Genomic DNA, 26,492 nt, shown 5'->3' on the forward strand with positions numbered 1-26,492 from the left:
TCAGCAACTCTACAAAATTCAGTAATACCGTTGAGTGAGACCTCCCAGTTATCATCCACCTCTTTGAGGACGGTCAGCCTGGTATGCCTGTAATAACCCCATCGTGTGTAGGCATGCACCGGCTCAACCCACCGCCATATATGCTTTCCCTAACAAATTCGATGTGCGAGATTTGGAGGGAAGTGTCTGAGCTATCAGGGGTGACGCAATGTTGGGGAGAAAATATTTAGCAAAATATTCCTCAACCCGAGGCATCACCTCATAAGCATTCTCATTAGATTCCCTAATGGATGAGTAAATATATACATGGGGGGAAAATAATTGAGATGAACATGGATTTTTCCACGATCTCGATACCTCAGTATGGAGATCAGTGAAAAAGGCAAGGCTCTGACACGAAAATTGTGACTGGGTCTGCAGGAAGCGCTCATTCATTTTATTTTTCTTAGTCACTTCCTGCTTATTAGATGGCCATTCAACATTTAATTTAGCCACTGCCCTGGTTACAACCTCCAGCAACTCCTCAATAACGGGAATATGGGGTGGCGAATCCCCATATCCATGTGATTCGGTGTTGAGAATATCTAACTCCTTGGAGCCAGATAAATCAAACGCCATGTCTTTAACACGGTCGGAAGAATCCGCAGCGCGGGCTTCCGAACCGTGCGCGAGACCAGTGGAGCTGGTGAATAAAGACTGAGAAAGGGTCGCAACCGTCTCAGTATTATATGCCAGCTCCACGTGCGAATCCCATGCATTCAAACGGCGCGCTGCCTCAACAGACGCGGGACCTGATGCACTTGAAACGCGAGCCTGATCTAATTGATCAAATAAGCTCAAACGGGAGCGGAGTTTTTTCATAGGTAACTGAAAACAGTTTGCACAGACAGCGCCCTCGAGCACTGCCCATGCATGCTCCACTCCCAGACAAACAACACAGAACGAGTGCGTGTCATCCTCGCTCAAATAGCGTGGGCAAGGGGACACACACTGCCTGAGTCGTTTCTCTATATTCGCCATATATTGAGATAGACAGACAACACCAAATAAGACAATACAGTCACACAGAACGCTTGCTGATCAAGATTGGAGTAGTTCCACTACAGACTTCAGACGCATCATGCCGAAGGCATTGCCCAAAGTGTCGAGTATCGACGCAGTGGGAGTTCTCTTGCGAAAGGGAACTTGAATTTTTTTCTCACATATTCATTTTCATTTTGGGTGAACGATACACAATACATATTGTCACTACACTCTAAAAATGCTGGGTCATTTAAACCCAACTTTGGGTCAAATATGGACAAACCCAGCCGTTGGGTTACAATTATTGAGTCATTAATTAAATTTTTAACCCAACATTTGGGTTTGTTCATATTTGATCCAAAGTTGGGTTAAAACAACCCAGCATTTTTTTAGAGTGTATCCACGATACATGTTGTATTTTTGTATTGCGATATATTGTGACACGATAAATTGTTACACCCCTAGTATTTCACGCATTCACACTGTACTCACGCCTTTGAAGATGAGTGCGGTTCCTGATTTGAGAGGTTCTCCGCTCAGCGTTCCCCGCTCCGCCCCGTACACCTCGGGCCACACGTCAGGCTTCAGGTTCTCGTTGAAATCTTCCTTCAGAACCGACGGCAGAGCGAGCAGAGGCACACAGTGAGCGCCACCGAATCCCTCATCACAGCTGAGCGAGAGAGAAACCAGTGTCACTGTAGGATCGCTGAGCAGCGCTGGAGTTTATCAGGAGCCGTGTCAGCACCATTAATTACAGTGAAACCGCATGCCATTTGGCAAAGGCTGCGATTATTTTCTGCTCAGCTTTTCAGTGCAGTGGCTGAGCGTAGTAAATCCATCTGCTTATAGGTATAAGCAATTCTGAGAAATGCTGTTGAAAGTGGTAGGACTGAGCAGCACAACACACTTGTAGCCAATCAGCAGTAGGCATGTCCACTCATAATGACACACACACACACACACACACCACATATCCCTCTGAACACCAGAGGGCGTCTCACACACACATACCACATATCCCTCTTAACACCAGAGGGCGTCTCACACACACACACACACACACACACACGCACCACATATCCCTCTGAACACCAGAGAGCGTCTCACACACACACACCACATATCCCTCTGAACACCAGAGGGCGTCTCACACACACACACACTCCACATATCCCTCTGAACACCAGAGGGCATCTCACACACACACACCACATATCCATCTGAACACCAGAGGGCGTCTCGCACACACACACACACACACACACACACACACAAACACACAGAGAGACACACACACCACATATCCCTCTGAACACCAGAGGGCGTCTCACACACACACACACACACACCACATATCCCTTTGAACACCAGAGGGCGTCTCACATACACATACCATATATCCCTTAGAACACCAGAGGGCGTCTCACACACACACACACACACACACACCACTTATCCATCTGAACACCAGAGGGCGTCTCACACACACACACACACACACACCACATATCCCTTTGAACACCAGAGGGCGTCTCACACACTCCACATATCCATCTGAACACCAGAGGGCGTCTCACACACACACACACTCCACATATCCATCTGAACACCAGAGGGCGTCTCACACACACACACCACATATCCATCTGAACACCAGAGGGCGTCTCGCACACACACACACACACACACACACACACACACACACACACACACACACACAGAGACACACACACCACATATCCCTCTGAACACCAGAGGGCGTCTCACACACACACACACACACACCACATATCCCTTTGAACACCAGAGGGCGTCTCACATACACATACCATATATCCCTTAGAACACCAGAGGGCGTCTCACACACACACACACACACACACACCACTTATCCATCTGAACACCAGAGGGCGTCTCACACACACACACACACACACACCACATATCCCTTTGAACACCAGAGGGCGTCTCACACACACACACTCCACATATCCATCTGAACACCAGAGGGCGTCTCAGACACACACACACACACACACACACACACACACACACACACACCACATATCCCTCTGAACACCAGAGGGCGTCTCACACACACATACCATATATCCCTCTGAACACCAGAAGGCGTCTCTCTCACACACAAACACACACACACACACACCACATATCCCTCTGAACACCAGAGGGCATCTCACACACACCACATATCCCTCTGAACACCAGAGGGCGTCTCACACACACACACTCCACATATCCATCTGAACACCAGAGGGCGTCTCACAGACACACACACACCCCATATCCCTCTGAACACCAGAGGGCGTCTCACACACACATACCATATATCCCTCTGAACACCAGAGGGCGTCTCTCACACACACACACCACATATGCCCTGCCGCAGAAATACGATAACACACACTATTCCAGGAAATCCCGATCTGGCATCACACTATCAGTAGCTAAATAAACAGAAGATTGAAACGATTTGATTAAACATGACTAATAAACACACGACTGCCTTATTCTGTGTCAGAAGCTCATCATCTCACAGATGGAGGAGCTCAACTGTCAATATGAAGTGAGTTTGGAGTAAAAGTATGTTATTAAATGTCATCTTTTGTTGGACAAGAGGTTCATAAATGCTTCTCATGTTTGGAAAGATGTTTGACACATGTTGCTTTTTCAAATGCATGTTATAAGTGACTCAAACTCACAGTGCTTTCAGATGGAGCAGCGTTTACTGAGCCGATCATCAATGACAAGCTGCGCATAACATATAATCACAGCCTTTGCAATTTCATAATCACGATAAACCAAATCGGTGCAATCACATGTACATTGTGATTAACCGTGCAGCCCTATCCGGTTGGAGACTCACATGCAGTGTCCGCTGTCGCACAGGCCGTGTCCCGAGCACATCCACGGGCAGCCCGGAGTCAGAAGAACATTATCCAGCGTCCAGCCATCGGCTCCGGGAGCAAACACAGGCTGGATCCAGCGGAACCTCGTTCTGGGAGAACTACACGAACCGGGGGAAAGGGTTTAGTGTTGGAAACATGCAAACTCCAACAAAAGGTAGCATGACATGACTGTAAAGGTTTTCGGACACATCATGGCAGATGAGAAAATTAATAAGTACCTTACATGGACATTTTCTAAATGTTATAATGATTTCTTAACAAACAAGTATTCATTACTCCAATGAGCTCATTGTTTCTGCTTTAAATTATTACATTGTTTAATTTGCATTGTTTAATTTCTATTGCGTTTCTCAGGAGCTGATTACCCTCCTCCCTCCCCAGCTCCTCCTCTCCTCAGTCAGTTTGGCATTCTGATTCCCCTTGAATCAGAATAAATTCTCGAATTATGTTGTACTTTAAAATCTTGAATTAATGATATCTGCAATACATTCATGTTGGTTCTGTTCTGTTCACCCTAAGGAGGGTTGTTGCTGCTCTTATCCATGCTAGGCTGCATTGATGTCCAGGGAGTTCTTGCACAGAACAGAACCATACTGCCATTCCATACTGTATGCTAATTGTCAATCGTATTTGACGATAGTGGTCCTGACAGAAATGCACTTTTATGGACTTCAAAACAAGAAACAGCCATTCACTGCCATTATAAAGCTTGGAAGAGCCAGGACATTTTTTTATATAATTCTGATTGTATTCGTCTGAAAGAAGAATGTCATATACACCTAGAATGACTTGAGGGTGAGTAAATCATGGGCAATTTTTCAAATTTTTCAATCAATTTTTGGGTGAATTAACCCTTTAATGTTTCTGGAAGAACGTTTGTTCGTAACCTTGCCAGAATGTTCGCTGTCAGCTGTGAATCTGCTCTGAAATCTCTACTGTATAAAGTGCTATAGAAATGAGGCTTGACTCTGTTGCTGCCACAGCGAGGGCAGTATAAAGGTGTAGTGATGGGACTGAGGTGTGTATAAACTCATCTGTATAAAGTCGTACATGGCAGTGCTGGGCAGATAGACAGTGACCCTCCTCCACTGCAGGTACTGAGGCGCGCTGTACACCGAGCGCTGGCTGTATCCGGAGCAGCCGATGGCGGGCGGCACACACTCCGGCGTGACCAGGTTCCAGCGGCGCCCGCAGTCTGTGGAGAACTCGAGTCGGACGCCATGAGATGGAGACGCGGCCTTACTGCAACCCATGCTCAGATCAAACTGGAGGAAGGAGGAGCCGGACACCTCGAAGTCCCAGCTCTCAGCGTACCGAGGCCTCTCTGGGGGACAGTTAATATCAGACACACCCTCAATACATGTGCATTCATATCAGACACACCCTATAATACATGTGCATTCATATCAGACACACCCTCAATACATGTGCATTCATATCAGACACACCCAATAAATACATGTGCATTGATATCAGACACACCCTATAATACATGTGCATTCATATCAGACACACCCTATAATACATGCTTCATTCAGCTCTGTGAGTGTCAAAGGGCAAGTTCAGAACTAAATTATTTGGTAACACTTTATTTTGATGGTCCACTAGCTCTCATTAAAGTATCAGTAGAGTATTAGTAGACCATCTGCTTATAGGTATAAGCGATTCTGAGAAATGCTGTTGAAAGTGGATCGAACTGAGCAGCACAACACACTTGTGGCCAATCAGCAGTAGGGGCCATGTCCACTCATAATGAGGGAGGAGAGAGAGTGAGCCAATCAGCATTAGAGGGCATGTCCACTCATGATGAGGGAGGAGAGAGAGTGAGCCAATCAGCAGTAGAGGGCATGTCCACTCATGATGGGGGAGGAGATTGATTGAGCCAATCAGCAGTAGGGGGCATGTCCACTCATTATGGGGGAGGAGAGAGCGATAGACAATCAGTAGTAGGGGGTGTGTCCACTCATGATGGGGGAGGAGAGAGAGTGAGTCAGTCAGCAGTAGGGGTCGTGTCCACTCATGATGGGGGAGGAGAGACAGATAGACAATAGGCTTGTTCGACTTGAACCGGCGCTGCACAGACCGATCGGTGAATGACATCAAAGTACCACGAGAGCGAATAGAAAGTAGACGGCTCCTTATGCTTTTGAATTGCTCTCGCGGTACTTTGATGTCATAAACCGATCGGTCTGTGCAGTGCCGGTTCAAGTCGAATAAGCCTAATTAGTAGTAGGTGGCGTGTCTACTCATTATGGGGGAGGAGAGAGAGATAGACAATCAGCAGTAGGGGGTGTGTCCACTCATTATGGGGGAGGAGAGAGAGATAGACAATCAGCAGTAGGGGGTGTGTCCACTTATGATGAGGGAGGAGAGAGAGTGAGCCAATCAGCAGTAGGGGGCATGTCTACTCATTATGGGGGAGGAGAGAGAGTGAGCCAATCAGCAGTAGGGGGCATGTCCACTCATTATGGGGGAGGAGAGAGAGATAGACAATCAGCAGTAGGGGGTGTGTCCACTCATGATGGGGGAGGAGAGAGAGTGAGCCAATCAGCAGTAGAGGGCATGTCCACTCATGATGGGGGAGGAGAGACAGATAGACAATCAGTAGTAGGGGGCGTGTCTACTCATGATGGGGGAGGAGAGAGAGTGAGTCAGTCAGCAGTAGGGGTCGTGTCCACTCATGATGGGGGAGGAGAGACAGATAGACAATAGGCTTGTTCGACTTGAACCGGCGCTGCACAGACCGATCGGTGAATGACATCAAAGTACCACGAGAGCGAATAGAAAGTAGACGGCTCCTTATGCTTTTGAATTGCTTTCGCGGTACTTTGATGTCATAAACCGATCGGTCTGTGCAGTGCCGGTTCAAGTCGAATAAGCCTAATTAGTAGTAGGTGGCGTGTCTACTCATTATGGGGGAGGAGAGAGAGATAGACAATCAGCAGTAGGGGGTGTGTCCACTTATGATGAGGGAGGAGAGAGAGTGAGCCAATCAGCAGTAGGGGGCATGTCTACTCATTATGGGGGAGGAGAGAGAGTGAGCCAATCAGCAGTAGAGGGCATGTCCACTCATTATGGGGGAGGAGAGAGAGTGAGCCAATCAGCAGTAGGGGGCATGTCCACTCATTATGGGGGAGGAGAGAGAGATAGACAATCAGCAGTAGGGGGTGTGTCCACTCATGATGGGGGAGGAGAGAGAGTGAGCCAATCAGCAGTAGAGGGCATGTCCACTCATGATGGGGGAGGAGAGAGAGTGAGCCAATCAGCAGTAGAGGGCATGTCCACTCATGATGGGGGAGGAGAGACAGATAGACAATCAGTAGTAGGGGGCGTGTCTACTCATGATGGGGGAGGAGAGAGAGTGAGTCAGTCAGCAGTAGGGGTCGTGTCCACTCATGATGGGGGAGGAGAGACAGATAGACAATAGGCTTGTTCGACTTGAACCGGCGCTGCACAGACCGATCGGTGAATGACATCAAAGTACCACGAGAGCGAATAGAAAGTAGACGGCTCCTTATGCTTTTGAATTGCTCTCGCGGTACTTTGATGTCATAAACCGATCGGTCTGTGCAGTGCCGGTTCAAGTCGAATAAGCCTAATTAGTAGTAGGTGGCGTGTCTACTCATTATGGGGGAGGAGAGAGAGTGAGCCAATCAGCAGTAGGGGGCATGTCCACTCATTATGGGGGAGGAGAGAGAGTGAGCCAATCAGCAGTAGGGGGCATGTCCACTCATTATGGGGGAGGAGAGAGAGATAGACAATCAGCAGTAGGGGGTGTGTCCACTCATGATGGGGGAGGAGAGAGAGTGAGCCAATCAGCAGTAGAGGGCATGTCCACTCATGATGGGGGAGGAGAGACAGATAGACAATCAGTAGTAGGGGGCGTGTCTACTCATGATGGGGGAGGAGAGAGAGTGAGTCAATCAGCAGTAGGGGGTGTGTCCACTCATGATGGAGAAGGAGAGAGAGAGAGTGAGTCAATCAGCAGTAGGGGGTGTGTCCATTAATGAAGGGGGAGGAGAGGGAGTAAGCCAATCAGCAGTAGGGGGTGTGTCCACTCATGATGGGGGAGGAGAAAGTAAGGCAATCAGAAGTAGGGGGCATGTCCACTCATGATGGGGGAGGAGAGAGAGTAAGCCAATCAGCAGTAGGGGGTGTGTCCACTCATGATAGGGGAGGAGAGAGAGTGAGCAAATCAGCAGTAGGGGGTGTGTCCACTCATGATGGGGGAGGAGAGAGAGAGTGAGCAAGAAGGAGATTTGTTGAAAGACTGTAGAAAGGGAGATGGCTAAGAGACATTACAAAAGAGAAAAAATCGGAATATCACCGGAAAAAAAGGGTTATGATCAGACAAGAGCTTTAGGACCCATGTAAATATTAGAAAAGACCAGAGCGAGAAGGCCTGAAAATGGCCAGCTGAAAATGCTCATTTAAATGTCTGGATGATGAATGAAAACTTATATGTTAACGGTAACTCACTGTCCATGAGCTCAGAGTTGAAGTTCAACACTGAGTCTCGACTCAGGCAGTCTGTGGTCACCTCTCCGCCTACAACTCGATACCAGTTGTGTCTTAAAGGGGAAGTGCCATCAAATGTGTCGAAAAATCCACTTCTAGCGCTGTCGTTCATTCCAATCAGAATATTATCCAGGCCCCACTGGGCCGCGTGTTTACCTGAGAAACCAGAGATAGATGACTGCATCTCAACACATGTTTTGTAGGTTATGATGTTCTCACTGTAGAATAGTGTGTTTATAACTGACCCTGCTGAGGCTGCCACCAGCGGAACACGGTGTGTGATGTCTTCGCTGCGGGTGGCAGCTCGATGGTGACCACCTGAGGCTCGAGGAACGACCCAAAGTCCAGCTCGCGTAAGAGCTGCCACTGCACGCCATTGTTGATGGAAAACTGGACAACCACACCTGCCAAAGAAATACAAGCAGGGTTAGTCATGAATAACTTTGGTATTTTTAGTGCCTGATCGCCTCATCCAGCCGCTGAAACTGCTGTGCTTTCCAAAGACGATGTGAGGATTATTATAAGGGAATATATTGAGATTGAAGATCTAAAACATTTGATCACCGTTTCTGATGAGCTTTGTGTTTCTATTTCATTATACTGACAAAATTTCATGGCACTTCATAACTCTTTTAAGTTTTGGCGAATTGATGGATAATTCATATGTTTTCATACGATCTGCACACACCCCAGTGACGGGTATGTTTAGGGGTGCACCTTCACGCTTACTTTTGTCCAATAATCATACGTTTTTGTACAATTCACAATTCCCACCAGATCTGCAGTTAATGATCTCCACATTTCCACTTCCCTTCCCTTTACCTCTGTACAGATAATACGTTATTAAAATGATTCCAGTTCGCATGGATCCCCGGAAACGACTAAAAATTCTGTAATTTGCAGGCCAGACAAGTAATTTGGTGAGAACAATTAAAAAAATAAAACTACGCGCCTGCATACATACATATTCAAATGCACATACCTATAGAATTAACACGTAATATGTATGTGCAAGCTGTCACCATTTTCTCAGATTCACATTTTTAAAGTTCAATCAATCTTTGTTACTTTCATTTCCTATTATCACTGTAAAGCTGCTTTGAAACAATCTTTATTGTTAAAAGCGCTGTATAAATGAAGCTGACTTGATAGCATTCACCTTCATTTCGGGAACGGGGGCGAGTACAAGTGGAGCCCATGTTTTTCCCTCCAATCCGAATGTAGAACTGAACCAAACTGTACAGAAAGAGAAAAGAGTAGGTTATAAGTAGAGATATGACGGCGTTCTGAAGCCTTATAGTTGGAGTGGTTCTGACCGGGTGTTGGTGGTGTCCAGCAATGTGGTGCGAGCCTCTCGTCGGCCCAGACTGCTGAAGTACAGCGCTTTGCCTTCGCTGATGGTCCCACAGCCGTCCCCGATCTGTCCTCCGCTCAGGCTCTGCCACAGTGAGCTCAGCTTGCCCTCGAAGTCCTCCGAGAGCTCAGTGGGACTCGCTGCCGACGGGACACAGCTCGACCCATCCACCTCCACTGAACACAAACACACACCACATCACAAACAGCAGAAGCTCCAGGTCAAACACCTGACTCGGCTAGGCTAGTCTTACAACTTAATCATCTCATTTTATAGATTGGACGGATTTAATCTGAAAAGAAATATTATGATTATCTCCAACTAATTGATATTTGGTCAGACTAGCTTTTAAAGTCATCATGAAAGGGAAGTTGTGCTCGTCTTTTCCTCCCTATCGTGCCGTGGATCCGAGTGAAACGCTTCAGGAACAAGAACAAATGCAGGGCTTGATTGTGTCTGTGGGGAATTGATTGGATAATTGGATGGTTGAGGTTTGCTATTGGCTGATCTCATGTGAGTGACAGGTTGCCCCGCCCTCATCATCAGAGAAGAGAAGAGATGCTGCTGTTATTCTAATTCAAGATTATGAGATACATACATTTTTTAAACAATAATGATGTGCACCGATAAATCATTTAGAATAAACACTGCAATAAAAAATAAGAATTGTTCATTTTGAATTCATAGTGACTTTAACATGACAGCTGTGTTTATGCAACTGACTCCAGTTCATTAGTAGAGACTCCAAGACCTGAAATGTCAGACAAAGAGGTGTTCGACATGTGCAGTGGTTGTGATTTACTGACATACAGATATGATGATCAACATACATTGATTCAGCTTCTGTCAACTCGCGCCATAACACCATGTCACGCAAAGAGTAAAAGCTAGATTAGACCGGCTATGAATGTCTGATGGCTAATGACGAGTCTGAATGTGAGCGTTACCTGTGTATCCCATGTCGCAGAAGCAGACGCCTGAGACACAGTCTCCGTGACCCCCGCAGTGATTGGGACAGGGCTCAGAGATGTAGACGCCGTCCAGGGCGAACGCTGGGGCGTCCCGATACACACTGCTCTCCTGGAACCAGCGGAAGCGCGTCTTGCTGAAAACCACACGGGAATGTAGAGATGAGTTCATCAAAACTGTGGCTAGAATAATCAACCAAGCACTGCCAACAATGTTCTTCTTGCTTAGTATTTTTGTCTTGTTTTCTATTAAACATCTCGAAAATTGAGAACAAGCCCAGTGTCCGGTTACCTGGCAGCCACATTTCGTGGAAGTACAACCGTGATTCTGGTCCAGCGCTCGTAGTCTCCTGTGTTGTAAACGGTGGGCTCTCTGAGTTCCCGGCCGCTTCCCTCACAGCTGGCGGCCCCAGGGGATGCTGGGTAACAGCCCTCGCGCACCAGAGCCCACGAGCGGCCCGCGTCGTGAGAGAACTGGAGCAGGACCGGCGCCGACGCACTGAAGGCCGACTCACAGCCAATGTTCAGCTGAAGGAGAAGAACATCACAGGTCTCTACACTGGAGAAACACACTGACATGTACAAACAGGTCATTCAATACGGTAAAAACAATCATCCTTTGACCTGTACGTAAGCAGAGAAATTTAAGCTTTCAGTACCATCAAAATACAACGTCTGAGCTTTTAACACGCTATTATGCTATTGCAAATGTTGTAAATGTATTTTTTTTTCTCCAACAACAGATTCACATTCATCCAAGATAAAAAACACACTTTAATGTCCTCATAATCTCCACTGCAGCGTCAGCTCTTTTCTCTCAGAAACGCTTTGATCGAGGATTCAGTCTCTCTAAACCCCGCCTCTCTGAAATTTGCTCTGCTCTGATTGGTCAGAAAGCAAACGCTCATTATCATATCTGAATCTCAGCTCTTGATCACAGTGATACGAACAGTAATGATGGCGTGGGTTTTACCGTATCAATCTCATCAAAGTGTGGATTTGCTTTATCAGCCGAAAACAGCGTCTTCTCGACATGAACAACACGAACCAAACTCTTACAGTCTCAGATACACTACAGTGTTTGAACCAATCAGGACCACAGGCTGGCATTATGCAAATGAGTTACAAACCTACAGCAGGAAGTGAGACTGAATTACTGACTCGTTTCAGTTCAGAATCACTTCTTTCTTTTGGGAGACAAAAACTCCATATATCTGCATTTTTGATCTGTGAAACGTTGCAGACCTTTTTTTTACATAAAAAAACAGCTTTATTACACACTGCATGAGGACATATATCAAAAGACCATACATCAAAAAATGCACGGATGAACTGTTCACAGTAAGATCTATAACATACATGTAGAAAAGTGCCAGTGTTAAAAACTAGTGCAGATAAAACTCAAGCACGTGTGCTGTGTGACAGTGTTTGATGACGAGCCACAGCTTACATTTTTAGTTGGGAGCTTCTCTCAGCAAATGGATATTTGTGATTATTTTAAATTAATTGGGTTAATGGGTTTGTTTAATTAGGTTGATGAATGTGTGTGTGTGTGTGTGTGTGTGTGTGTGTGTGTGTGTGTGTGTGTGTGTGTGTGTGTGTGTGTGTGTGTGTGTGTGTGTGTGTGTGTGCGTGTGCGTGCGTGTGTGTGTGTGTGTGTCTGTGTGTGTGTCTGTGTGCGTGTGCGTGCGTGAGAGAGAGAAAGAAGAATTCCTGCACGTAGCCTTACATCAGTACCTTGAACTGCAGTGTGTATCCAGGACGGAGAGACAGATCTCGAGTCACCGCCATCCGGTCGCCATCCGATCGCCCGAACACTATGGCAGAGGGAGTGGGAGCACAGAAGCTGCCGTTACGGTCCTTGTCCATTCCTTCATTTCCCAGCATCAGCCACACACTCATCTGGTTGAGCGGATGATCATACGCTGGTTTCTCATAGAAGTTCTGCAGGGAGACAACAGAGTTTCTCTCTCAACCCTTCATGAACGCTGCAGTAGAATCAGTTCTGTCAGGACCACTATCGTCAAATACGATTGACAATTAGCATACAGTATGGATTGGCGGTATGGTTCCGTTCTGGGCAAGAACTCCCTGCGCATCCATGCAGCCTAGCATGGATAAGAGCAGCAACAACCCTCCTTAGGGTGAACAGAACAGAACCAACATGAATGTATTGCAGATATCATTAATTCAAGATTTTATTCTGATTCAAGGGGAATCAGAATGCCAAACTGACTGAGGAGAGGTGGAGCTGGGGAGGGAGGAGGGTAATCAGCTCCTGGGAAACGCAATAGCTGCTGATAATACTGAAGGAGCTTATATATGTATACAATGATAGGCGTCGTATTCCTATAGGTAGACGTGGATCAGCTGATGCGAGCCTGACTAACGTGACTTGCCAGAACTGACGCTACGCTTAATTTTGTTCTAATCCTTGAGGAGAGTCTGACCTGAGGCAGCGTGGGGTCGGCCATCGGGATGACATGCTTCTCTCGCTCGGACAGTATGATGATGTCATCGATGGCCCACTGATCGTAGCCCTCGCCGGAGTGCAGCGGCTGCCACCAGCGGAAGCGCGTACATGGCGTTTTAGAGGCCAGGGGAAGCTCATAATGAACAAACCTGTGGACAAACAACATCAGCCAGTCACAAACTCTCACATTACACTCACAGAATGATATAAAGATTTATTCATGTAAAGTTCTGGGTCTAATTGTCATTGTGAAGTAATCAATTTAAACTATTTGCAATTAATGTTTTATTTTAAAATATGCATGCATTCACTCTTCTTCGAGTGGGTAACAGTGGTTCGAATGGTGATTACGGCCCTGTTATGACCTAAGCATTCAATCCTACTTCTATTCCACTCAGCTGTGTCTGCTGCGTTATAAACAACAGAACTTGTTCTGCGTGAACGGATCCATTGTTTGGATAGGCTTTTCTATTGATAATTTACATATTGCACCCAGAATAGGCATATCATAATACTCAGAGTGCATATTTACATCAAATGACTTTTTCAGGAAAGAAAGAAAGAAAGAAAGAAAGAAAGAAAGAAAGAAAGAAAGAAAGAAAGAAAGAAAGAAAGAAAGAAAGAAAGAAAGAAAGAAAGAAAGAAAGAAAGAAAGAAAGAAAGAAAGAAAGAAAGAAAGAAAGAAAGAAAGAAAGAAAGAAAGAAAGAAAGAAAGAATTGTTTGGATGTATTACACAGAGATCTTAAAGGATTAGTTCACTTCAAGAAATTCATACAGGTTTGAAACAACTTGAGGGAGAGTAAATGATGGCAGAATTTTCATTTTGAAGTGAACTATTCCTTTAAAGTAAAAAGCTTAGATAAACAGAGTCTTATTTTTAAACTCCCCGTCACTTTTTAGAACAAAGTAACAAGCGTGTATTCCAGTGAATTGTTTGGCACAGTGACTGCAGTGTTTGTAGGATGTTTGGCACAGGTGTATGTTAGTGTATTGTTGATGACTGGTCCTCACCGAGGTTTGGTGAAGTCAGTGAAGTACATCTCAGCGATCAGACCCCAGCTGATCCCACCATCGTTGCTGAACTGCAGCAGAAGCCCCTCCTCCCTGCTGTCCGCCTGGTTGCACTCGGCTCCGGCTCCGCCCATACGCAGGTAAAACTGCACAAACTCTGCCCACTCCGTGTCCAGGTCCCAGCTGACCAGCTGCCGCAGCCCAGCCTGAACACACACACACACACACACACACACTTCAACATACAGCAGCATCTGAGACATCATACCAATGACCACAGACCTGCATGTCATCTGTGCCTCGGTCTGTATAATGATGATGGGTTCTCAGCTCACAGGGAACGTTCTGGCAAAATTCTCTCAAAGTTATGAACAAACGTTCCTCCAGTGACATTAAATGAACAATAGTTCAAAGTTATCTGTCTCTCAAAACATCACCTTCTGAATAAGCTTATTGGGTAACACTTTACAATAAGTGAAGTTCACAATGTAATTTCAGGAGGAGTGAACCCATACAATCTTTCAATTAACTGCCGGAGCATATAAACAGCCACTCACCTTGCTCTAGTATCAGCTGTGGCGTCCTTCCACCTCCCCAGCTCCACCAATATCATCTCGCTACTATACTCATCATCTAAGCATTAGTAGTCCCACTGGGGGTTTATCTAAGCTCGAGTTGAAGCTGCTTCCTCGAGCCCCTCCACTGCGGACAGCAAGCCAAATATGCTTAACCTTATTAGCTTAAAGATTATATGGGCAAAGGAACTCGTGAAGGGTACATAAATAATCTTGTACTAATACCTGAGTTAATAGTTACTTCAACATGAACTCATGATTAGTGACGATATGAACTAATCATGAACAAATGTAGAGCTATCCTTAACATTCTTAATCCTTAAGGATTCATGCATGAATAACAGCAGCCATTGATTATTCATGTACCCTTATTGTCAAGTGTTACCGCTTATTGTTTTCTTTGTTCTTTTAACTGATGATCTTTTTTATGATGGTATGGTGAGAACTGCATGCTGTAACCCTGACTCAGTGCTGTAAAACAGAAGACTGTAAAAGACCGTGTAACGGCTGTAATCGCACCTGACTGAAGTACAGAGAGGATCCTGAGGAAACGACACCACAGCCCTGGTCAGGCGGCACGACCTCTCCTCCAGTCACCTCACGCCAGGATGATATCAGGGATTCCTGCGACTCGAAGTCTGAGAGCACACTGGAGGCCAGAGTGTTGAAGGGCTGGCAGTCTGAGCCGGTGAAGCCTTCATCACACCTGAGAACAGAGCAGAGCTTAAGTCTGATTCACACACACAACCACAGCTGTTACACACAATCACACCGTCAAACAGGTCACTCCGCACACACTCAATCACACCATCAAACAGGTCACACCATCACACTCAACCACACTGTCACACAGGTCACACCATCACACTCAACCACACCGTCACACTCAACCACACCGTCACACAGGTTACACCGCACACACTCAACCACACAGCTGTCACACACAACCACACTGTCACACAGGTCACACCACACACACTCAACCACACCGTCACACAGGTCACACCATCACACTCAACCACACCGTCACACTCAACCACACTGTCACACAGGTTACACCGCACACACTCAACCACACAGCTGTCACACACAACCACACTGTCACACAGGTCACACCACACACACTCAACCACACTGTCACACAGGTCACACCATCACACTCAACCACACCGTCACACTCAACCACACTGTCACACAGGTTACACCGCACACACTCAACCACACAGCTGTCACACACAACCACACTGTCACACAGGTCACACCACACACACTCAACCACACCGTCACACAGGTCACACCGTCCCACACTCAACCACACCTGTCACACACAACCACACCGTCACTCAGGTCACACCGCACACACTCAACCACACCTGTCACACACAACCACACTGTCACACAGGTCACACCACACACACTCAACCACACCTGTCACACACAACCACACCGTCACACAGGTCACACCACACACACTCAACCACACCTGTCACACACAAGCACACCGTCACTCAGGTCACACCGCACACACTCAACCACACCTGTCACACACAACCACACCGTCACACAGGTCACACCACACACACTCAGTAGTGTATCATATAAACAGAACTCAAAAGAAATGAAATGCTATTTATAGAGCAAGGCTTAGATAAAACCAAAACACAATCAGGAAACTCAAGACGCGGTCAGGCCCATGTATCTGGTGCGACCAAAACTAAGCCTTTTATTTGAGTAAATAAAAGTGTTTCATGTGTGTAAATGCAGTTGACTGTTCTCTCCAAGCCGCTGTAGTGTCTGTCTCTGACCTGCAGTGTCCGTGGTCGCACCAGCCGTGTCCTCGGCACATCTGTGGACACTGCTGCCCGATGTAAATATCATCTAGCGCCCATTCGTCCTGCTCCTGGTAGTAATTCTGGATCCATCGGAAGCGTGTCGCACTCGACCTGAAGCCGCAAAACAGCATGAAACCAGAGTGAGACATGACACGGAAACACTGCAAATGCATATGAGCCTATGAAGAGACACAAACACTGGAAAAATACCACCATCTCTTCTCTGTAATGTACAGTGCTCAATATGAGCAAAACTGGCCATGGGATTGCGTCTATGGTGTTTATCATCTATAAATATTCACCAAAACCTAACCTAAATAAAAAAGTTAACACTTTATTTTCGATGGTCCACTTTAGACATTCTACTAACTATAAGTAACTTTGCAACTATATGTCAACTAACTCTCAGATTATTAGCACACTGTTAGTTTGGGTTAGTAGAATAAATTGACCTGTACTTGCACAGTTACTTAAAGTTAGTAGAATGTCTAAATAGGACTATTAAAATGAAGTGAAACTGAAAAAAAAACATAAAATAAATATTCTTCTGAAATATAGCCACAAACAACGATTACTGGGATTCATTGCGGCTCATGCAGACGATACAGACTGTTATTTATATTTTCTAATGTAATATTAGATTTATTTAAATGAGGAATATCTTGACGTGTTTGTTCCCAGAAGAAAACTCAAGACTACAATGGAGGCGTTTCAGGGAGTTCAGAAACACTGACACTGATATGGAGAAGGACTCCCGCTAGAGGGACTTTGGAACTTTGCTCATTCTTTTAATAATCTAATAGTCAAATCATCCTCACAGGAGTCAATGAATCAAAGCACAGGTAGTAAAGTCCAAGCTCAGTGTGTGGTTTGTGTCTCACCAGGTTTTGTAAGGCAGAGGAAGCGTGATCCGTCTCCAGTCAGTGAACTCAGACGGATGGTAGACGCTGGAGGCAGTGAACTCAGAGCAGCTCGGCATGCCTGGCAGACAGGCCTACACCAACAAACCATGAGAAAACACATCTCACACACGGGCCAGACAGCACAAACAGTGTTTTCTCAAAGAATAATCTATAATCTGAGTTATAATTCTTCTCCAATCCTTATGAAAAGTGCCATGGAGGCACCAAGACTCAGTGAACTTCAGTCCTGTAACCAGTGATTATCATGGTTTTTACATCATACTCCAAATCACAAAACATGGCAACACCATGGTGCCTTTAGGTCTGGTGCTTTAGAGGATATCTTGGTGTTCTCACCTCTTTGACAAGATGCCAAGTCAAGCCGTGATTGGTGGAAAACTCCAGGCGAACCTGCGTGTCAATGTGCGGTGAAGGCTCCCGTCCGCAGCCCATGACCAGCGAGAACTGGATCATGTAGGACGCGCCGATCTGCATGGACTGGGTTTCCACATAGCGAATGCTGGAGGCCGAGCCGTGATCTCCTGAAAAACTGAGCAAATATTTGCATCATTGTGGCTTACACTGTCATTCTGAACTGGCCCGAAAGGAAGTGCTGGGACTGTTTGGATATCAATGCATTATTAACTGCAGAAATATTCTTTCTGTTTTTGCTCTGCATACAAAAGCAATTTTCCATCCCTTTGCTTGGTGTTCTTCGCGTGGTGGTCAAAAATGACAGATTTTATTATTATTTTTTTTAATGAAAGGAATGTACTATATTTTAGTTTGATTATGTTTTTTATGTAATATTTTGTATTTTTAGGGGATTTTATGGTACTACATTACTACATTTATATTTATATATAGTAGTTATAATCCATTTATTCACATTTTGAGCATAGACCTGGAAATTAAATTTCCTTAAACTGTCGTAAATCTTGAATGCTTTAAAGCACAGACTTTTGATCTATTTTTAAAGATCTATCTATTTTTAAAGACGACACGTGGCAAATTCTCGCTGAAGTGTAAAAAGTAAAAAAAAAGTGAACTTAAAAAAAGTTACAGAATTTTACGTTTATTGTTATGAAAAATGCAAAAAACACTTACATTTTTATATGAAATCTATATTTTCAAAAACATGTTTTACTCTAAAACTGCAAGAAAAAAACTTGGAAAGTTGTGTTCCAAATTTGAGCCTGAAATCTCAGAAAATTTGCTTTCAGTGTGATGTTGTTTTGCTGCAGTACCAAAAGTTTCCACTAGATGAAATTAGTCTCCCATTTATTTCCAATACACTTATTTTTGACTGCGAGAAACACAAGTGTGACAATTTTTTTCAGGACCATTTAACCTTTTCGAATCATGTCCATGATTTTTTTTGTGTGTTCACATAGCAAGCGCCAAAACCCTTACCAAGTTTCGTACCATTCCGATGAAGTAAAAGAAAAAACAACGTAAAATGTTTTGCTCAAAAATGACCGTAGATCCCCAGAGGGCTCAGGAGGATTCCCCATTGAGGAACTCGCGATGCGTCGATGACGCTTTTGGGAATGCCTTCTGCATGATTGCGACTGAAGCATCTACATCAACTAGTCCAATGGCGGGAGTGAAAATCACAGGCGGGTGACGTCATGACCAGGAAAGGATAAAAGCACATCCGGTGCAACCGGCACTAGCTTCAAACCTGTGTCAAACCCTTCGAGGGGGCTGATTGCCAGCATTGCGAGAAGCTGCCGCTTCGCACGCTCCGCTCCCGCCTGTCACTTTTCGACACTGAAAGTGGAGAGGCTCACGATCCTCAGGGTGCAGGACCCGCTTCTGCTAAGGCGTGAGCAGCCCCAGCCTGCATGCTCCTCATACCGTGCGCAACAAAAGCAGAGTGTCGCATCCCGCACACCCCCACCACAGAAATCATGGGGGCCGGGCCGACAGTCTTAACCGAAGCAATCTAAGCAGAAGGTGGATCTGAGGACCGTTCTTCTCTCAATGAAAGCTTTGGCTCAAAAGAGGTCCTGACGCCATCAGGGTCAGACCTGTGAGGGCAGTCCCAATCGAGATGGAACGGTGTACACATCAGTACATGGTGCCTGTTCCATCTCGGTACTCTCACGAGGTCGCTCTGCGAACCCCGCCACCCTTGGTGCTTCGGGGCGCAGCGGTCTCCAGCGGGTCTCTGGTGCAGCGTCACCTCGACGCTGCGTCAGGCTCGCACCCTCTGAGGGGGGTTCCAATTACACCAGAGGCCAGCCTCGAGAGGCTGGTTCCCTTAGTAGAATTTCTGACAGAATGGAAGAATCTGCCAAATACATCTCTATGGGTCCTGCAGTTAGTAGAGAAGGGTTACAGAATCCAATTTGGTTCTCGTCCTCCACACTACAACGGGCTGTTACTCACATTAGTACAGTCCGAGCAGGCTCTGGTAATGGAGCAAGAAGTGGAGGCTCTGTTAGCAAAGGAAGCGATAGAGCAGGTGTTTCCACCCGACAGAGAATCGTGTTTTTACACCCATTATTTCATTGTTCCAAAAAAGGATGGAGGGTTGCATCCCATCTTAGATCTTCATCGTTTGAATCGTACAGTTCAGAAACTCAAGTTCAAAATGCTGACACTCAAACAGATTGTGACTCAAATCAGGTCCGATGACTGGTTTGTCACGATAGATCTAAAAGACGCTTACTTCCATGTCTCCATCCTCCCTCAGCACAGGAAGTTCCTAAGGTTTTTTTTCGGGGGCAAAAAATAGCAGTATTGGGTGCTTCCTTTCGGGCTAGCTCTATCACCCCGCACATTCACGAAGTGCATAGATGCAGTTCTGGCCCCACTTAGGCTGCAGGGCATATGCATTCTGAATTACATAGATGACTGGCTGATTTTAGCGGAATCAGAACAGTTGGCGGTTCGGCATCGAGATGTCGTCCTCACTCATATGCAGAAATTGGGGTTGAGGCTCAATGCCAAGAAGAGTGTGCTATCTCCAGTACAGAGGACCACTTTTCTTGGAATGGTCTGGTATTCGGTCACGATGCGAGCGACTCTATCGCCCGCTCGTGTAGCCGCTATCCTCACAACCATGAAAGAGCTAAAGCTAGGCCAGTCATGCACTGTGAAACAGTTCGAGAGACTGTTGGGCCTCATGGCAGCGGCGTCCAATGTGATACCCTTTGGCCTGCTGTACATGAGACCTTTGCAGTGGTGGCTCAGGGCCAAAGGGTTCTCCCCAAGGGGAAACCCACTTCATACATTCAAGATCACACGGCGGTGTCTCCGTGCCTTGGCTATATGGAGGGAGCACTGGTTCCCGTCCCAGGGTCCGGTACTGGGAGCTCTTTGCCATCGAGTTGTGATATCGACAGATGCTTCCCTTACAGGCTGGGGAGCGGTAATGGAAGGCTGCTCAGCTCAGGGTCTGTGGGAAAGTCATCATCTCTCTTGGCATATAAATTGCCTGGAGATGATGGCTGTCTTCAATGCATTGAGGCACTTCCTCCCAGACCTAAGGGGCCATCATGTGCTTGTCCGCACAGACAATACATCGGTGGTCTCTTACATCAACCGTCAGAAGGATCTGGTGCGCCAGTCTGTATAGTGGACGCGAACGCAGATCCTCCTGACGGTTGATATAAGAGACCACCGATGTATTGTCTGTGCGGTCTCTGGGGAAATTACGCTCTCTGAGGGCAGTGTATATACCAGGGATTCAGAATATAGGAGCAGACACCCTGTCGAGGCAGGGGCTGAGGCCAGGGGAATGGAGACTCCACCCCGAGGCGGTGGAGATCATTTGGAAATTTTACGGCCAGGCAGAGGTGGATCTGATTGCATCTCAGCATACGACGCACTGTCCACTCTGGTTCTCCCTTACTCACCCAGCCCCCCGGGGCTGGACACTATGGTGCAGACGTGGCCGAGGCTACGTCTGTACGTTTTTCCCCCTGTTGCTCTGCTCCCAGGGGTTCTGGAGAGAGTCCGCCAGCACGGAGTAAGCCTAGTGCTAGTAGCACCATGCTGGCCGAGTCAATTCTGGTTTGCGGACCTGATTCATCTCCCCGACGGCCCTCCCTTGGAGATCCCGATTAGAAGAGACCTTCTGTCTCAGGCCGGGGGCACTATATTTCACCCCCGGCCAGAGATTTGGGAGTTGTGGGTGTGGCCCCTGAGGGGGCACAACTCATAGAGAGTGGTCTCTAAACCGAGGTTGTGGAGACCATTCTTAGCTCCAGAGCTCCAGCTACGAGGAAACTTTATTTACTCAAATGGAATGTCTTTTCTACCTGATGTCACCAGCAGCAGTGCAACATCATCCACTGTTCTGTTAGGTCAGTACTTGAGTTTTTACAAGACCGTTTCTCATCAGGTCTATGTCCATCCACCTTAAAGGTTCATTGCGGCTTTCCACGCCCCGGTGGGGGTACATCTCTGGGTCAAGACCCACTTATTACTCGTTTCCTTCGTGGCACGTTGAGGTTGAGACCTGCAACATGCACTAGGGTGCCGGCCTGGGACCTTGCAATAGTATTAGAAGGCTTTTCTAGGGCTCCATTTGAACCCCTAGAGTCGGTCTCAGAGAAGTTTCTCACATTTAAGACCATATTTCTTCTTGCTATTTCATCCCTTAAAAGAGTCGGAGATCTTCAGGCCCTCTCGGTTCCTACCACCTGCCTTGAATTTGCACCTGGGATGGTCAAAGCTTTTCTCTTCCCTAAGCAGGGATACGTCCCTAAGGTACCGACCAATATTCTGAGGCCTATTGTGCTACAGGCTTTCTGTCCTCCTCCATTTACATCTTCGGACCAGGAAAAGTTGAACTTTTTGTGTCCAGTGGGAGCATTGGACACTTATGTTCATCGGACTTCTTCCTGGAGGAAGTCCGACCAATTATTTGTCTGTTTCGGATCACTTAAGAAAGGTCTTCCTGCTTCTAAGCAGACTTTGAGCAAATGGATAGTCGAGGCTATCTCTCTTGCCTATGAGTCCTTCCGTGTCCTCTGGAGGTTAGAGCTCACTCTACTAGGAGTATGGCGGCCTCTAAAGCCTTGTTATCTGGAACCTCTCTTCAAGACGTTAAGATGATGAGTCGCTCTGCCATACTTCCTTCATTCCTGTGATCGACTTGCTTCGGCATATTTCGAAGCTAGTGCCGGTTGCACCGGATGTGCTTTTATTCTTTCCTGGTCATGACGTCACCCGCCTGTGATGCTCACTCCCGCCATTGGACTAGTTGACATAGATGCTTCAGACGCAATCACGCAGGAGGCATTCCCAAAAGCGCCATTGACGCATCGTCTCGTTCCCTTCTCAGGGAACTAAGGTTACAGTCGTAACCGAGACGTTTTATATAGAACCCCATTGAACCTACATGAAAATATATACTAGTTGCCTTTTAAATTTTAGGATGGGGTCCCTGGCATGATGATGATGATGATGATGAAGATTATATTTCTGGCCCGTGGCCTCTGAGAGACTGAAAACCCCTGGCTTAAACGACTTTAAAAGCCAGAATCCTGTGAATGCAGATGAGTGAGTGAGTGAGTGTGTGTGTGTGTGTGTGTGTGTGTGTGTGTGCACATGAAGCAGTACCTGAGAGTCCAGTCATGCTGACAGTACGGTTGCACGTTCCCCAGGTAGAAGCCCAGGCTCTGAGTCACGTCCAACACATTACTGAAGTCCAGGCTGATGATGTTGAAGAGGACCGAGGTCATGCTGATCTCATCCACAGCCCAGACGTCCTGCCCGCGGCCCGAGTGGTACGGCTGCCACCAACGGAACTGGACCCCGAACTTACGGGCCCCAGGAGGAAGTTCCACCGAGACAATCCTGAGAGAAGTCCAATTCAATTGAACCATCAACAAACAAAACCAGTCGATCACACAAATATCTATCTCTGTGATACAGGCTGCTTTTCAGGGAACACTTTATTTCAATAATCCACTTTAGATATTCTACTGACTATAAGTAACTTTGCAACTACATGTCAACTAGCTCACATTAGAGTATTAGTAGACTGTTAGGTTCAGGGTAGGAGAATGAGTTGACCTGTAGTTGTAAAGTTACTTCTAGTCAGTAGAATATCTGTTGAGGAGCATCAGAATAAAGAGTTATCAGATATTAACATCAGTCTACTAATACTCTAATGACTGATAGTTGACATGGAGTCGCACAGTTACTCAGAGTTAGAAAATCTGAACTGAACTGTTGAAATAAATACACTTTTTTTAAAAGACACTTAATATTCAGTAATATTGCTGATCTGGCTGCACTGTGAGTTTGTCTCATATTTGATGAAGTTTGATCAGTGATTCTGCTATTTTCCTGTCTGGTTCTGTGAAGCTGCTTTGAGCCGGTGTGTTCAGTGTGCCGCACCTGGGCTCGTGGAAGCCCTGATAAGAGTAATGCTGCAGGAGCGTCCAGGTGATGGCGTTATCTGAAGAGTAATGCAGCAGAACTCCTTCTCCCGGCTGATCCGGAGCGGGACACGAGCTGGAGGTGCTGCGGCTGCCCAGCCTGAGGGTGAACTGAAGATACCTGCAGAGAGAGAGGTCAAGTGTGTGTGTGTGTGTGTGTGTGTGTGTGTGTGTGTGTGTGTGTGTGTGTGTGTGTGTGTGTGTGTGTGTGTGTGTGTGTGTGTGTGTGTGTGTACCTGGCCTGTGAGCTGTCCAGTGGGGTTGTAATAATGTGTCTTCTACTGTCTCTGTTGAACACCAGCGCTTTCCCACTGGCCAACACCCCGCAGGCGAAGCTGACCTCTGACCCCCGCAGCGAGGAGAAGCTGTGATAGGACGACAGCCTCACACTCGAGAAACTCTCTGACAGGAACGCAGGGAAGGTCTGAGATGCCAACTCACACGCAGGACCGCTGAAACCAGGGTCACACCTGAGGAAATGTGGAAAACACACACTTCCCGGTGAGGTGTTGCTGTTTTTCACAGTGAAAAGAGTGTCAGGACGGAAGAGAATTCTTACTTGCAGCCGGTGCGTGAACAGTGTCCTCTACCGGAGCAGAAGCGCAAACAGGACGGCCCGATATAGACTGGAAAACACACACACAACAGGCGTGAACAATGTCAGTTAAGCTGAAGCTGAAGCTGTGTGTGTTCACTGAATGTTCTGGCTTACTGTTGTCGATGGCCCACATGTTGCTGGTTCCCACAGCGGTCTGTCTCCAGCGGAAGCGGGTGCTCTCGGTGAGCGCGGCGTTGGGCAGAGGAATGCTGATCCTCGTCCAGCTACACACACACACACACACACACACACACACACACACACACACACAGATTAGACACATGATAAGAGACAGACAGACGTGAGAGGTGTGTGAGCAGACGCAGTGACGGACCCGCTGTAGTTCTCTGAGGAGTAGATGCTGCTGTGCGGCAGGTGTGACCCCACACACAGATCCGGGAGACACTCGGTGTGCAGGAGGGACCAGGAGCGGCCCTGATTTGTGGAGAACTCCAGATTAATGCTGTGATAAAGAACGGGAAACAAACATCTTTAATGCTTTAGTTGCTGTTAACTTTCTGTTTTGTTTTGTTTTGTTCTATTCTAATCTGTTCTATTGAGTTCTTTTGTTCTGTCATTTTTTATTCTATTATTTTCTATTATTTTCTCTTCTATTCTATTCTATTCTATTCTATTCTATTCTTCTGTTCTGTTCTGTTATTTTATTTTATGTTCTATTCTATTCTTTTCTATTCTGTTATTTTTTATTATTTTCTATTGTGTTATTTTCTGTTGTTCTGTGCTGGTTTTTTCTATTCTATTATTTTTTCTTCTGCTCTGTTATTTTCTATTCTATTCTGTGATATTCTGTTCTATTTTCTATTCTATTCTATGGAATTCTGTTCTCTTTTCCGTTATGGGTTAGGGTTAGTTCTGTTCTGTTCTTTTCTTTTCTGTTCTATTCTATTCTGCTCTTTTCTATTCTATTCTTTTATTATCTATTTTAGTTGTTGTTATCTAGTTGTTATCTTTGCTATTCTATTTTAGTCTTGTAACGCTGCAGGCTGAAGCAGGGAAGGATGCAGGATCTACTTGCAGCAGATTTATTTAAAAAAAACTCTAACAATCATAAACTGGATCACAAGAAACAAAAACAGAACAACTGAACAGAACCACCAAACATAACACAACAGTGACAGACCAGGAACAGACTGAAACACGGGGCTTAAATACACAGAACAGATCAGGGAAATGAGACACAGCTGGGACAAATGAACTCATAATGACTAATCAACAAGAAAAACTACAAAGGACTACAAAACATGGCACAGAACAGGAAATAACATTAGTCGACACAAGACAAGGGTGTGGATATTTTATTCTATTCCATTCTGATATGTTTATATTCTGTTCTGTTCTGTTCTATTCTATTCTATTCTTTTCTGATGTTTATATTCTGTTCTGTTCTGTTCTATTCCATTCTGTACTTTTCTATTCTATTCTATTTTGTTCTTTTTTTGTTCTGTCCTTTTCTATTCTACTCTATTTTAGTCTGTTCTGTTTTATTCTACTCTCCTTGTTCTCTTCCATTCTATTATACTCTATTCTATTCTATTCTATTCTATTCTGTGATGTTCTGTGATGTTCTGTTTATTCTATTGTATTCTGTTCTCTTCTTTTCTGTTCTAATATATTATATATTCTGTGCTGTTCTATTTTTTGTATTCTGTTCTCTTTTAGAGATTCTCTTTATTATATTCTGTTATGGGTTAGGGTTAGTTCTGTTCTGTTCTTTTCTGATGTTTATATTCAGTTCTGTTCTATTCTATTCAATTCTGTACTTTTCTATTCTATTCTATTCTATTTAGTTATTTTCTATTCTGTTATTTTTTGTTCTGTCCTTTTATATTCTACTCTATTTTAGTCTGTTATGTTGTATTCTACTCTCCTTGTTCTCCCTATTCTG

The 26,492-nt window shown here is 45.7% G+C and overlaps 1 protein-coding gene across 7 annotated transcripts in view; it reads right to left on the reverse strand.

The window, feature by feature from the left end:
- Window positions 1-26,492, reverse strand: part of reln (reelin) — a 179,758-nt gene that overhangs the window by 49,060 nt on the left and 104,206 nt on the right. For all 7 annotated transcript variants that reach the window (XR_014030641.1, XM_081372562.1, XM_081372561.1 and 4 more), the window contains exons 15-36: window positions 24,921-25,049; window positions 24,701-24,810; window positions 24,548-24,614; window positions 24,225-24,458; window positions 23,948-24,109; window positions 23,165-23,401; window positions 17,945-18,137; window positions 17,567-17,679; window positions 16,659-16,796; window positions 15,373-15,559; window positions 14,279-14,484; window positions 13,244-13,415; window positions 12,531-12,737; window positions 11,086-11,321; window positions 10,773-10,930; window positions 9,788-10,001; window positions 9,631-9,707; window positions 8,717-8,875; window positions 8,433-8,627; window positions 5,004-5,277; window positions 3,911-4,051; window positions 1,516-1,693 (exon numbers count right to left, since the gene is read on the reverse strand). Coding sequence is in view for 6 of the 7 variants with exons in the window: in XM_081372562.1 (XP_081228688.1) it covers window positions 1,516-1,693; window positions 3,911-4,051; window positions 5,004-5,277; window positions 8,433-8,627; window positions 8,717-8,875; window positions 9,631-9,707; window positions 9,788-10,001; window positions 10,773-10,930; window positions 11,086-11,321; window positions 12,531-12,737; window positions 13,244-13,415; window positions 14,279-14,484; window positions 15,373-15,559; window positions 16,659-16,796; window positions 17,567-17,679; window positions 17,945-18,137; window positions 23,165-23,401; window positions 23,948-24,109; window positions 24,225-24,458; window positions 24,548-24,614; window positions 24,701-24,810; window positions 24,921-25,049 (3,787 nt within the window). In the remaining variant the exon portion in view is untranslated. The remainder of the gene's footprint in view (window positions 1-1,515; window positions 1,694-3,910; window positions 4,052-5,003; window positions 5,278-8,432; window positions 8,628-8,716; window positions 8,876-9,630; window positions 9,708-9,787; window positions 10,002-10,772; window positions 10,931-11,085; window positions 11,322-12,530; window positions 12,738-13,243; window positions 13,416-14,278; window positions 14,485-15,372; window positions 15,560-16,658; window positions 16,797-17,566; window positions 17,680-17,944; window positions 18,138-23,164; window positions 23,402-23,947; window positions 24,110-24,224; window positions 24,459-24,547; window positions 24,615-24,700; window positions 24,811-24,920; window positions 25,050-26,492) is intronic.

This window comes from Scardinius erythrophthalmus (genome assembly GCF_964197995.2).
Source record: "Scardinius erythrophthalmus genome assembly, chromosome: 8".
Classification (NCBI taxonomy): domain Eukaryota; kingdom Metazoa; phylum Chordata; class Actinopteri; order Cypriniformes; family Leuciscidae; genus Scardinius; species Scardinius erythrophthalmus.